General features: G+C 48.8%; 1 protein-coding gene across 3 annotated transcripts in view; it reads left to right on the forward strand.

Moving 5' to 3' along the window:
• Disc1 (DISC1 scaffold protein) overlaps positions 1-14,450 on the forward strand; it is a 209,802-nt gene that overhangs the window by 26,248 nt on the left and 169,104 nt on the right. For all 3 annotated transcript variants that reach the window (XM_042277873.2, XM_076572336.1, XM_076572337.1), the window contains exons 2-3: positions 6,785-7,764; positions 9,566-9,635. In XM_042277873.2, coding sequence (XP_042133807.2) covers positions 6,785-7,764; positions 9,566-9,635 — 1,050 coding nt within the window. The remainder of the gene's footprint in view (positions 1-6,784; positions 7,765-9,565; positions 9,636-14,450) is intronic.

Consider the following 14,450-nt stretch of genomic DNA (forward strand, 5'->3'; position numbering starts at 1 on the left):
AGCACTTTACATGCACAGAAAAAGACAACCATTTATGAGAATTAATAGCTCAGCAGAGAGAGGCTGCCTGGTAAATATTGGAGTGTACCTGTGTTGGTGCGAAACACAGCACTCACTCCAAAAGGAATAAAAGAGTTTATTCTGAACTCAGTGTGTGATCATGGCCAGGGAACATAGATTTGGGTTGCCCTGAAGGATGTGTTCTGCTGTGGGAGAGGTTACAGGAATTTTTAATAGTCATACAACTATTCCTCCTCCCAAAATTATACATCAAGGTGTTGATGGGAAAAGGGGATGGGGACTGCAGATTGGCTGGTTACAGCAAAGCTGGGAAGCCTCTGCTGTAGGTCTCAAATGCTGGCTGCTGACAAGTCTTAGCCGATGGTGTTCTAAGTCAATGTTCTAAGGTTTTACCTGATAAGAAAGGCTATTAGATCAAACACGGAGTGGGTAGTGCATAGCTATTAAAGGGGCTAATGATAGCTCAGGATAATTTTGGCTATGGATCTGTAACATTCCAACTCTTCACAATCATGAGGCTTTAGTCAGTCTTGCAGAATCTTCAACATGGGTGTGGCTCCTTTAAGGGGACGTGAGCTGACTCCTGTGGCAGAGTTATTACCCTTGACTGCCTGCCACCAGGCATCAGCCAGTGCTCCAAGTCTAGGAGAAGCAGCCAGACCCAGCAAGGTAGATCGGAGTTGGGAAGCTCTTAGCTTGGGCAGGGTGGGGACCAAGGGTCCGTGAGATCACATTCTGGGGCATTCCAGTAATTGTCCTGCAGGAACAAAGATATTCTGAAGAGATGCTTGTGCCCCTCTCCTTGGCTATCAGAGTACTGGGATAATGGTCCACAAGGGATTGGAATTTCCCTGGAGGAGTCTCAGGTTGGGAAAACAGGCTTCTAGATGGACTTCCAACTCTAGAACAGGCTTGATCTCTGGCTGATGAGTTAATAAATCTGTACAACAGAAAGTAGAATGGGATCACTGGAATCTGGGAGAGGGGTAAGAGTGTCAGTCTTTGATTTGCACCATGTTTCAGTCTGGAAGGATGTTTAAAAAGTCCTGCAGATGGATGATAGTGGTGGTTGGACAACAGTGTGAATGTACCCAATACCATTGACCTTAGCATTTACATATGATAAAAATGGCAAATTTTGTTGTGTATATATTAGCATACTAAAAAGTATTGAAAATATCCTGGAAAAAATAAATTTAAGCCTTGGAGAGGAGTAGAGAAAGGCAAAATTCCAAGCTCATGTTTTTCAAAATATCCTGTTAGGAGTTAGCAAATAACAATGACTAGATTTTACTCTTACACATTTTGGTGGACATTTATGAGAACAAAGAGAGAAGAGTGTGACAGTATCACTTCTATCTCTGTTCTAGAAATTTCCTTTGGTTACTCTATTTGTCAGGGTTCTCTAGAGAAACAGAACTGATAGAATGATTCTCTCTATATAAAAATGGGACTTATCAGTCTGTAGTCTGACTAGTCCAACAATGACCGTCTTCCAATGGAAAGTCCAACAATCCAGTAGTTGTTCAGTCCACAAGCCTGGGTGTCTCAGATGGCCTTCAGTATATGTCAGATCCTGAAGAAACAGGCTCTAATTCCATGAAGGAATGAACTTGTCAGTGAGAGTGAGGGCAAGCAGGCAAAAAGCCACCAGAAGGTGGATCTAGAAAGATCTTTCACAGTTGTACCCACAGGTGTGCGTTTTGGTTAATTTCAGGTACAGTCAAGATGACAACCGAGAACAGCCATCACAGCCCCCCACCATGGTCCTCAGATGAGGATGTGCATGCATGCTTGTTTGCAGGCATGGCAGAGAAGTTTGCTATTTTATTTGTAGTGTTTCTGTGCTATAATATTAAACATTTATCTTTATTATTTTTTAATGTGTATATGTGTGGTATGTGGAGGTTATTTGCAAATGAATCCCGGAGTCCAGAAGAGGACACTGGATCCTCTGGGACTGGAGTTACAGACATTGTGAGCTACTGTGTGGGTGCTGGGAATCAAACCTGGATCCTCTGGAAGAGCATCAAGTGTTCTTAACCACTGAGCCATCTCTCCAGGCCTGCAGTGTGCCTTCTTTTTTTGAGACAGGGTTTCTTTGTGTAGTTTTGGTACCTGTCCTGGATCTTGCTCTGTAGACCAGGCTGGCCTCGAACTCACAGAGATCCACCTGCCTCTGCCTCCCGAGTGCTGGGATTAAAGGCGTGTGCCACCACCGCCCAGCTGCAGTGTGCCCTTCTTAACTGCTAAGCCATCTCTCTAGCGGCTCCGTTTTGTAATGTTGATAGCAAGGTAGGAAGAGTAAGCTTTTAGACATGACCTCAACCTTCCTTATCACTTTGAGGTTCACACTGAGAAGCTCCTCATGGGCTGAATGTGCGGTCCTTCCCCAAGAGCACACTGAGCTTCATCCTTGTCTCAGGTGGACAGCTGATACACTGGTGTCCGTCCTCACTTCCCACGAAGCTCAGCACTACCCTCTGCTCTCGTCCTGTGGGGTTTGTATTGAGATAGCATGGATACCACACTCAGCCCAGGATAATGAGAACCTTGGGCACAAGTTGAAGTTCACCTTCTTAGGGCAATTGAGGAAGAAATAATTAATCTAATTCTATTACTATTGGTTTTAAATTGTGTAGTCAGGCAAAGGCTTTCCTGTGTGGCCGCAAACCCCGAATGGGTGGAGAAGAGACAGCCAACTGTGTTTAACTCTGGAAACAGAGCTTCTGGGCGTTGGCCAGCTTTAGGCCAGGGAACACAATCAACTCTTGTCACCAGGGTTCTCTTTAGCTCTGGCCAGTTTAAAGCATCTGATGTTGGACATCTTCAGTCACACAGGCACAGCCTCCAGCTGCTCTCTGGTTCATTTTAACTGAGCAGTGACCAGCACCCTGAGGATTGATTGTTGAGCTCAGTGGTCGAATTTTAAGCTGCCTCCTTGAGAACCTGACTCCCCCCCCCCCCAATCACCCAACTCCCTCTCTGAACATTCTCCCAGCCAGACTTTTCAGGGACTTGTGGGACAGTTCAGCGAAGCCCTTTGATATCTAGATTGGTTTTAAGCACGTGTTTGTCCCTTCCCTTCAATGAGCCATGAGGCTGGGAGGAGGAGATGGGGTTCTGTATCAGATGGTTTGTGCTGGGAGAGGAGGTAAGGTTCTGTTCTTTGCCCCCCAGAATCTGTCTCTTATGGAACAGGAGGCTGTATAATATTCAAGAAGCTGCTCTAGGCCCCTCTCCTGGTACAGCTGTTCCTAGGTCAGGTGGGGAGAATGAAGTCATCCCTGGCTTTCCCACAGCAGGGTGAGTACATCTGTTTCCTGGCCACCCTACGGAGCCCTCACTTTGGGCCTCACCCTGGTGGTGCCTCGCTTTCCTTCCTGTCTGGCTGAGTCTCTTTCCGGAGCTGACTGTGCTCGGTAAGAAGGAAGTGTGGTCTTCTCCAGCTGAACCATAACACAGCCTTCCCTCAGCTGCAGGCCAGAGCAAACCCATGAGGTCATGTTTCAGGAAGGATATATGAGTGAGGACTGATTTGTGGTCCCAGGGGACCTCAAAGACTCCAAGGGGGGAAAAAGTGAAACAAAAGCAGAAACAAAAAGAAAAAAAAAAAGAGAAAGAAAAGAAAAAAATTAAATGGTGTGTGTGTGTGTGTGTGTGTGTGTTTGGGGGTGGGAATTGCACACTTTGGTTGTGGAAAGCTAGAAATCTTCTAGCAACCTGATCTGGAGCCTGCATAGATTTCTTCTGAACATTCTAGCCCATTCCAGAAGTTCCTTTCAGGCCTGGATGTCAGTGTGTCTGTCCAGTCCTCTCCCTTCTAGTTGTTGAGTGTTAGAATGAATACCTGCGGTCACCTCCACAGAGGAGTCTGCAGTTAGCTGCAGAAGTGGGCTCTGATTTGTGTCCCATTGTGTTTGATAAATACTTTGTATGTGTATGTGTTGGTGGGGGGCTGCTAACAGAGCTACAACCCAGGGCCTATTGAATGATGGGCAGATGTGCTACCATGAAGCCGTGTCCCTAAGCCAGGGACACTTTCCTTGTCTGGTTTTAAGCTGTGGGCAGTAGGCCTGTGGCTCTCCAGACTTACATGGCCCTGGCTGGAGCAGCTGGGGCTTATGGCCTCAGGGTCCCAGGAGGGCAATACAGCTAAGATCGAACAGGTATTTGGAAAGAACCCATTTCTGAGCAAGGTTTGCTCTACCTAGCATTGCTCTTTGAACAACATGAGAGCTACTTAAGGGATGGTATTTGGGTTACAAAATAATTAGAAGTCTTTGAACCCAAAAGACAATATAGTTTCACGGGACTTATTGTTCAGGATGTGAAGCTGACAGCATTTTCTGCTGGTCACTGTGACCAGAACGCAGTGTTCTCTGTAACTTGGATTCCTGGTTCTTTAGTAAATCTCTTGCCAGTTTTACAGGGGATTGGAGGGACAGCTGTTCTTCTGGGGCTCCCTCTGTTCCCGCTTGTATTCTGTAGCCCTGGTGGGTGCCCCAAGCTGGTGGGGCTCTGATGCTGTGGTGAGCATCATCCTGGGAAGTTGGCACACTGAAGGACAGCTAGGGTGCCCAAATGACTAGCCCCACATCAGCCACCCCAGCGCTAAAATGGCGCAAACATCATGCTGTCATGATGTAACAAGGAACAGAAATATGTCTTTTGACTGCCTGTCATTGAAGTCACCATCCCTGTTTGGGTACCCAGAGAAAGGAGAAAGGGTGAGTCTGGAGGAAGACAAGGATCAGGGCTGAGCCAGGCTTTGGGAGGTCATATCCGGGACCTCGGGAGTTATTACAAACTTCTAATTATTTCCCCATGTGTGTAAGACAGGGTCTTTCCCTGTGACCTGGAACTTGCCAATTAGGCTAGGCTGTCTGGATAGTGAATCCTAGGTATCCTCTTGTCTCCCTACCTCCTCAGAGCTGGGGTTGCAAGTGTGCACCACCACACTCAGCTTTGTGTGGATATATGGTGTGGTATTTGTGAATGTGCTGTATGTCCTTGTTAATGGGAATATATTTGTGTGTGCCCATGCCCATGTGCATATGGAGATCAAAGGCCAACACTGAGTGTCTTTCCTTATCTTTAATTTTTAAAATATTTTTTTAGATTTATTTACTTTATGTGTATGAGTGTATTTTCTGCATGTATTTATATGCACCACAGTAGTACTTGGTGTTCGGGGAAGTCAGATATGGGCATTGGATCTCCTGGAAATGGAGTTACAGCTGGTTGTGAGCTGCCATGGGGGTACTGGGAACTGATTCCAGGTCCTCTGCAAGAGCAACTAGTGCTCTTGTGAAGTAGAGGCCCGTCTACATCTTGAAGACGGTGGCCTTAGAAAACCTGCCTTTGGCATTTCCGTTGGCATAATGTGTGGCTGAACAAGCCTGCTCTTCTCGTCCATGTCTTTGAAGTTGGCACTAGCAAGGTTCCTTGGTGCCTAGTTGCAACCTTAACCATTGAGCCAGCTCTCCAGACTCTCTGTCTTTAATTTTTGAGGCAGAGTCTTTCACCTATAGCTCATCAATTTTGGCTACAATGGCTGGTCAATGAACTTCAGGAATCCTCCTGTCTCTACCTCCTTGGCACCGGGATTGCAAGCATGCACCATCATGCGTGGAATTCTTTACCTAGGCTCTGGGGATTGAACTCATGCTCACACAGCGAATACTTTACCTGCTGAGCTATCCCCCACCCAGTCCTGTAACTAACATTTTTTATCACACTGTTCTAAACTGTTTATACTGATGCTTATGAGAACCTTCTACAAGGGGTCCTTCCAGACCCCCCCCCTTTACTGAGGAGGAAACTGAGGCACAGAGAAGTTGAATAGCTTGTAGAAGTTCACACAGTCAGCAAGTGGTATGACCACGCTTGGACCAGACAGTGAGGTGACAGCCTTTGTCACTGTTCCTGTTTCTTCAGGATAGCCAGATGAGGACTCTGGCCCAATAGTCTACTGTGTGAGCTGAAAAGAGGGGCAGCCCTTGTACCCCAGTCAGTCACCAAGGCCTCAGGAATGCATTGGGAACGTGGGGACATGGACAGTTGGATAATGAAAATCCAAGTGTCGACCAGTAGTGACCAAAATGAAGGATGGAGTCACGCGCTGATATTTTACTTTCCAAGCCCTCTCCTGGATGGACATGCAGATGTATCCTAGGCACTAGGAGAGTTGCTGGGGAGCTGCCCAGGCTGTGCCCCCAGGACCTGGACTGACATACAGCAGGGCCTGCTTCTCTGCCAACCAAAGGCTGGCATGCTGGGCTGGGCTGGACATCGGCAGAGGAGCACCAATTTTCTTTAAATTTTTTTTTAAAGATTTATTTATTTATTATGTATACAGCAAGTATGTCTACAGGCCAGAAGAGGGCACCAGATCTCATTACGGATGGTTGTGAGCCACCATGTGGTTGCTGGGAATTGAACTCAGGACCTCTGGAAGAGCAGTCAGTGCTCTTAACCTCTGAGCCATCTCTCCAGCCCTCTTTAATTTTTTAAGACAGGGGATCGTGTAGCTCAGGCTAGGTTTGAACTCCCTATGTTGGTGAGGATAACCTTGATCTTTCTGCCTTCATGTCTCAGTGTATTATGGGTGTGTCCCACCATGCCTGGCTTAGGATCCTAAGAGCGTTCACGCTGTATCTTCGGTAGGTGTACTCACAGATGACCTGTTATGTCTAATATGTCCTCCACATGTGTTTCCGACTGAGTCAATAACATGTATTGTTTTCTCTTCTCTTTTCAGACAGTGGGCATGGCTCACCGCCTGGGGCAGCCCCTCAGAGGCGGCGGCTGACACGGAGACCAGGCTACATGAGAAGCGCGGCCAGTCCTGGGATCGGGTTCCTTTCTCCAGCAGTGAGCATGTCATGCCAGATCTCAGCAGGGCCAGCAGGCCAGGAGTCCCACTACTCACAGTCCAGGGCTGGACAGTGTGGCCTCGACCCCAGCAGCCACTGTCAGGTGGTGGGCAGCCCTTTTCTCAAGAGCTCGCTGGCCCCTGCTGTGGCCTCTGTGGGTGGCTTACATCCAGCCCAGAGCTCTATGAGAGAAACGCCAGTGCACTTTGTGGTTCATTCCAGAAATGGCAACAAACTGCCTGAGAAGCTAACCAGGCCATGCAGACCTGGGGACAGTGGATGTTGGCAAGACTTTTTGTCTTCTGACAGCTCTAAGTCCCTGGCCCCTGGCCTTGATGTAGCGTGGAGCGAGGGATCGAGGGGCCTGAAGACTGTGAAAGCTCTGGCATCACCAGAGCTGAACGGCTCTGCTGACATCCCAGCTCTTCCTGGCTCCCAAGACACCTTTACCTCCAGCTTCAGCTTCATCCGACTCTCCCTTGGTGCTGCTGGAGAACGTGGAGAAGCAGAAGGTTGCCTACCATCCAGAGAGGCTGAGTTCCTTCATCAGAGCCCCCAAGACATGGCAGCTGAAGCATCCAGCTCAGACAGGCCCACTGAGGAGCCTCGACATCTCTGGACCTTCAGTCTTCAAGCTACTTCAGGCTTAGTGGACTTGGATCAGGTGACAGGGAGCAGCAGCAAGCCAGAACGTGGCATGGTCTCTTCTGTGGACACTGGCTTCTCATCCCAGGACCTGACCTCAGCTGGTGGGTGGGATGACCAGGGCAGCGACTGGGCAGATACCCGCGGATGGGATTCTCTGCTGGGCGAATGGGAGCCTATGCTACAGGACTACCTACTGAGTAACCGCAGGCAGCTGGAGGTGTGTGTCCTTCAGGAGACTGTTACTCCAACTCTCCGACTCTCTGTGTTGGGTGGAGGCAGGGAGTGGGCAGCTGACTGAGAGCTGTACCTGGACGCTTCCGTGGCGCCTGGGATGGCTGACTAAAAAGATGTGATGACACTTCTGTCCCCTGGCATCTGAACATGGGTGCTCTGCTCCCTGCTTTCCGTCTGTGTGGCGTAGGCGCTGGCCTGTACTTGTTGATGGGGCCCATGCTTCTCCACAATCTTTGACCTCCAGTGTGGTTTGTTCAGCTTAGCTCTGCTTTGGAATAGGACCCTGGGGGCTGGCAAGATGTCTCGGTGGGTGGGGAAAGGCACTTGCTGCCAAGTCTGACAAACCTGAGTTTGATTCCCAGGACCCACGTGGTGGAAGGGGAGAGCTGACTCCTGCGAGTTGCCATCTCCCCTTGCCCCGCAGTAAAGAAATGTGAGAAAAATAAGACACTGGGAAGGTAAGGGAGACAGTCAGCTGGGAAGCGTGAGAGTGGCCTCATCCTCCCCTGCTGTGCTTTGCTTGTCCCATGGGCTGGCTGTGTGGGTCCTCCTACAAAGAGACTGTTTTATTTTGCTGTGAACATGTGTTTGCATGTGTGCCTGCATACACACACTTGTGTGTGTGTGGTGTGTGTGTGTGTGTGTGTGTGTGTGTGTGTGTGTGTGTGTAGGCTGGAGGACAACTTTGGATGTCATCTTAACTTCCTGTCGCTGTGCTGGAGTGCACCATGTAAGTCAGTGAGCCTCCTGGAGTCTCCTGTCACCTCCTCCCCAGGATTGCTGGATTTGCAAGCATGGGTCACTGTGCTTGTGTAGGTTCTGAGCATTGAACTCAGGTCCTTACACTTGCCAGGCGAGAACTTCACTGACCCATCTCCCCAGTGCCCAGCCTCGGTGTGTAGAAGCAAGTACTGGTCACAGCCCCTTAGGAAGTTGTTCTGGGAAGGAAGGTGTGGCTGCTGGTGGCTCTCCACTTCCTCATCCTTCCTTTCTTCTCCCCATTCAGTGCTTTCTGTGCCGGGGATGGAGCTAGAGACCTAGGTGCCTAGCACTGAGCTACAAGTCCAGCCCGAGACAGCACCTTCCCCGTGATGGACCCTTGAAGCAGGCCTGCAGCCCTTCCTGGGCTGGCCTGAGACAGCGGAGGTCCATGCCTGGCTCCCTTGGCTGCTCTTTTAGTTCCCACGTTTACCTTCATGGCTGTGCTCTGAGGTTAGAGCAGGGGCCATTTGGCCTGCACTCTGTGTTCCTTCTCTCCACATAGCCCTTCATGCTGCCAATGGCATAACATTGTGGTATTTGTAGCATTCCAAGTCTCTCTGGGGATTTCATGCTTAAATTCTGCTTTTTTTTTTTTTTTAAAGAATCCTGCATTTGGCATTGGAAAACTGTATATTCGTGTGTTTTTAAAAAATAGAAGCTCACTTTTAAAATAGTTTCCTTTTTAAAAAATGGTATTGCTTTTCAGGGTTTTAATTTTTTTTATTACATTTTCTATTTATGTGCATGTGTGTGTCATGGTACTTTTGTAGAGGTCAGAGAACACTTGTGGAAGTCAGAGCTCTCTTCCACTGTGTGGGCCTTGGGGATCAAACTCAGGTCCTCAGGCTTGGCAGCAGGGGCCATCACCTTCAATCCCTCTTGACAGCCCACTTTTGAAATAGTTTTTAGGTGCTCCTAAATTTCACAGAATGAACCTACTGAGATTTATTTGTAATTTATCTCTTTTATGCAATTTCTTACATAGAATTTATTTCTTATGTTTCCCTTTCAAACCAACACAGGTCACTTCCTTAAGTTTAAAGCTTCAGAAACTTCAAGAAAAAGCAATTGAGGATGGTGATTATGATAAAGGTGAGTTTGAATCTGTTTGTAGACGGTTTCGTCCTTCTCCCTGTCATCTGTCTTCTTTCCTCCCCTTCTTGGATTCTGCCTCCCTCACCCTGGGAGCTGTGTGGTTGACTCCTTTGAGAGTCTCTGCTCTGGGACAGCCAGCTAGCCTGCCACCCTGTTGGTCTGTGGATTTCAAAGCACTTTGGAGCATCAACCACTCGGTGGTAGGTTGAACTTTATTGGTTGGCCAGGAAGGCTCTGCTCTGTAAGAAGCATACTAACTCATCACTGACCGCCCTGCCTATGACTCACGGATCCAACACCTATACCAACTGGACACACATGGGGGCAGCAGGGGAGAAATGAAGGTGTTGATTCTGTCTCTGGGATGTAGGTGATGGCATCGTCATGGAGCTTTCTGGCTTCATGCTCTCCAGGATGAGATACAGAAATGAGTTGCATTCAAGAGATGTCAGGCAGTGCCGGAGAAACCCGTCAAGGTAAAAAATATCCAAGAGAAGAAGGACACACTATAACATGAGGTCAGGAGCGAGAGCAGCTGGTCAGGAACCAATGAGGAGCCAGACGAGAGTTGGGCCAGAATGAGGGGGTGCTGACTGGGCACAGGGAGGTGGAGAAGGGGAGCTTTCAGGGGTGGCTGGTTTGGGAGGAGCCTTAAGAGCTCTGCCGTGTGTGGGGAAGGAAGAGAGCTTAGAATAACTTAAAGATTCTCCAGACATCCGTAGTGCTGACAGATACTCCGGCTGTTGGCCTGCTTTAGGATCCAGGACTGGCCAAGAAGTACAGTGCAGAGCAAGGATTCTCTGGAAGTGTAGGCTGCTGCCCCTTGGCCTGGTTCTGTTACTCCATCGACTATGCCTTGAGTTATTGGAATTGGGCCCATGTTGGAATCTGTGAGTGACCTTTGAGAGGGACTTAACAGTTCCTCCTGAGAGCAGAGGTGCATAGTGTCCTCACCGTGTGTGCCACTGAGCTGCTCCTTAGGGGAGGGAGAGGATTTGGGGTTGAAGGTGGCCTTCTCCAGGTTCCCTCATACCTCCATCCACAGGCCACCAGATTCCACATAATGCTGGGTGAAGGGTGAGTGCCAGAGGAAGCAGAAGGTATGAGGCACAAGTACTCTCCATGATAACTAACCCCTGGGCTCCAAGCTACACCGTGGATAGAAAAGAAGCCAACAGTTCCCGGGTCCTGTCTCACTGCTGGTACATTGTGTCTGTAAAAGGCAGCCCTGGTTTTGATGCTCCCGGCTAGTGCAGCATTGTGTGGGTTTGTTTTCATCGTCAAGAGCTGAGTCATAGTCCCCTCCTCCTTCAGGACAAAGCTCTCCCAGTACCACATCACGTGATTAAAAACCATGCCCACCCCCACCCCCCAAGACATAGACCTTTCTGGACTTGGCTCCTTTTCTAGCCAAGACCACACCTCTTTGCCTTCTCTCAATATCCTTGCCACACGTTGGGAATGGAATTATGATGCTCTTGTCAGAGAAGTCAGAAAGAAAAGGCACCCTCTTTTAGCATCCTTCCTGGCATTTTCCTTGTTGTGTGTCTGTGGCTACTCCGTGCTTCTGGAGTGGACTGTGCCCTTTCTCCAGCATCTAGAAGACTCAGGACGGGGAGCTGTGACTGCAGGAGCTCTTCCACGGAGGGTCAGGCCCCCCGGCAGTGGCTGGGAGTCTTGATGGAGCAGCTGTCTGGAGCCTTGGAGTGTATAGAGAGGACAGGTTCATTGGCCCACAGTCAGTCACACGCCACTCTCATTCTTCCCAAGCCTCACGCTTGTGCATCTGGCTTGCGTGCTGAGAACTTGTATGATGAGTGTCCTGGTGAAGTGTGCATCTGGTCAGTGGACATTCAGTGAACGCTTCATGAAGGATTAGGATGCCGTGGTACCACACTATCACCGGCTAGAGTAGGTGAGGAGAAAGCACTAGGGACTGCTCATGGCAGAGCCTCTGTTTTTTCTTTTGCCCTAGAGTTCATCATGGACGTGGTGGTGGTAGTCCACGGTGGCAGGAATATATGGTGGAGGGTCTTGCGTCATGGCTGACCAGAAGGCAGAGAACACAGACCAAATCCCACTCCACTGCTGTGTGTTCCTGCTGCCGTGGACACCACCACCACTTCCACGATGGACTGAAACCCCTCAAATAAACCCTTCTCTCCTTAAGTTGCTTTTGTTAGAAGAACAGAGTGGCAAGAAAATTAACTAATACAGGGATCTGTGAATTCTCATAGATAGATAGGATTCTGGGTCAATGGGACCTCAGCTGACATTGACGAGTACTTATTGTAATGAGATCTGTCGAAAGACCCAGGGATATAGCTTTATTTCTCACCTAATATCTCCAGGGTTCCTAAAAACATTGGAATTGTCGAGATTTGTTCACCTGGCCCGTATGAACTTTGTTTCCTTTTGCGTATAGACAGCAGCGTACTTGTTCTCTATCTCACACAGAATCATTGCACACCCTTCCTGAGATAGAGAACAAGTATGCAGGAAAGCTGCAGGGCAGCAGTGTGTCCCCTGGCTTCTGTCTCTTCTTCTCTTTCTTTCTGCTTTCACTGTGGGCTCAAGAGAAAGATGTGGTTGGCAGAGAACAGAAAGTTCCATGTTTTATCTAATCAAAATCACAGCTAGGTTACCCTGAGAAGCCTGCTGGGAAACCCCCTAAGGACTCTGATTCTATCTTTTCTTCACCAGGAAAGCCAAATTCCTATTTCTTTCAACTTTGCTGCTAGCTGGGAAGGCCTGGCGGGTGTGGGGGGCGGGGGAGAATAATACTTTCGATGTTTGTTTAGGGCCTTTTTCCAAAAGACACTCAGACTTCATTACATTAATGCTTGTCCTGTGACTGTGGGGGCTGAGGGGCAGGAATGAGACCTTGGGAGAGACCACTGCCCGGACCCTGGGGTGTGGAGTAGAACTCGAAGACATGGCTGAGAGGGAGGAGAAGGCTGCCCACAAGGACCTTGCATGTTGTTCCTGTGTTGGGTATCCCCACAGTGTACTCTGTCAGTTCCTGCCCTACGCCCACCGTAACCATGTCCGCCACTTTGCTCCCCAAAATGAACAAGGAGAGGCTGTGAGGAAGGAGCAAAATCCTACGATCTTAGCCCTGCCCGTGTGTGTGTGTGTGTGTGTGTGTGTGTGTGTGTGTGTGTGTGTGTGTTCATGTGTGTATGTGTGCAAGTGTATGGGGGCCAGAGGTTTGCTGGGAACTGAACTTGGGGTTCTCTACAAAAGCAGCAAATGCTATTAATTGCTGAACTGTTTCTCTGTCCCCCAGTACACCTTAGGAGAAACCTGAATGTTGTGGGGTGTTATGTTTAGATATATTTAGGTGTGCAAATGCTTGCATTGGTGTTACAGTTGGCTACGTATGTTTTCTCAAGTTGCCTATGGTGGTTAGCCTAGTGGTGTGCTGTTCAAGTGTGCACCTTGGAGGTGAGGGATGTGGCAGGCTGCAGCATGGAGCAGAGGGGAGTGCAGGGCTCCACTGTGGAGCCAAGAGGGCTCTTCAGGCTTCAACATGGGGCTGAGGAACACAGCAGAATATACCATGGAGTCTGCGCCATGGAGCTGAGGGGTGTAGCAAACTGAACAGTGATGCAGCCTGTACTACATAGAGGAGCTGAGGGGTGTGGCAAAATGCACCGTGGAGGGAAGGGTGTGGCTGGCTGTGCCACTAGGCTTGTGTTAATGTACCCTATGGTGGCTGAACAGTGGGGCCATCCCAGGATGCATCCATACTAGACTATATCTCCAAGTCCCTTGCTCGGCTGTATGAATCAGTGTGTCTTAGATATAGACCTATACCTCCCAAACCCTCTCTCACGTATTTGTTTCAAGTTGCCCCTGGTTGCCAGTTTCCCAGAGACTTTTGTCCTACTCTTCCCCAGGAAGCAAAATCTTGTGTCCTCCGAGGTTTGTATGTGTAACATTTGGTCCCAGCTGATATCACTGTTTTGGGGAGGTTGTGAATTTTTACTGGGTAGACCCTCACTGGAGGGATGGGTTTGGAGGGTTGTAGCCTGGTCCTCATTTCTGTTCCTGGCATCTTCCTGCCTGAGACAGGAATGTGACCAGTAGCCTTGTGCTTCCCTGTTCCAGAGAAGATCTCCACTCCCATGCCTTCCCTGCCACAGTGGTTTATCTCCCTGAATAATGAGCCCAAACAACCCTCTCTTCACCGAGTTCTTTCTGTCATAGCAACTAGCTAATACACAAAGTAGCCCTTGATTGACATCTGATCATGACAGTGTAAAGAGGGTTTCTATGTGGGGCTCTGGAAAAGCTCCATCCATTAGCTGTGTGTTATGTGTATTATAATAAAGAGTGATTGGACCGCAACCTGCAATTGAGTTGACTGATTGATAGCTTCAACTGGCAGAGTGTTCCAACTCTTCTTCTTGCACAAAGTGACAGAAACATTTAACTTATTCAAAACCCGAGATCCTTAAAAACACCTTCATGAGCTGTGAAACATTTGTTGATAATGCATTTATATATACATTTGTTTTCGTTCTCTGTATGTTTTCAGCCTAGCTATTGTGAACATGAGTTGTGAAATATTTAGCATCTCCCTGTCTCCTGGATGGGGATGGCTTGGCAAGTGCAGTAGAGAGTCCTGGGATGGGGGAGGAGACAGGTGTCAGTGTGGCAGCTGCGGTTTGCCCTGCTGTCTGCTCTCGGGCACCTGTTTGCTCCAGGACGAAACAGGAGAGATAAACCTGTTCCCTGGCGTGGGAGGAGTAAATGTGTTGGTGCTGGATACGAGGCGCCCACGGCTCAGCGTTTGGAAGGATCGGG

The sequence above is a fragment of the Peromyscus maniculatus genome, chromosome 5 (assembly GCF_049852395.1).
Source record: "Peromyscus maniculatus bairdii isolate BWxNUB_F1_BW_parent chromosome 5, HU_Pman_BW_mat_3.1, whole genome shotgun sequence".
In the NCBI taxonomy this organism is placed as follows: domain Eukaryota; kingdom Metazoa; phylum Chordata; class Mammalia; order Rodentia; family Cricetidae; genus Peromyscus; species Peromyscus maniculatus.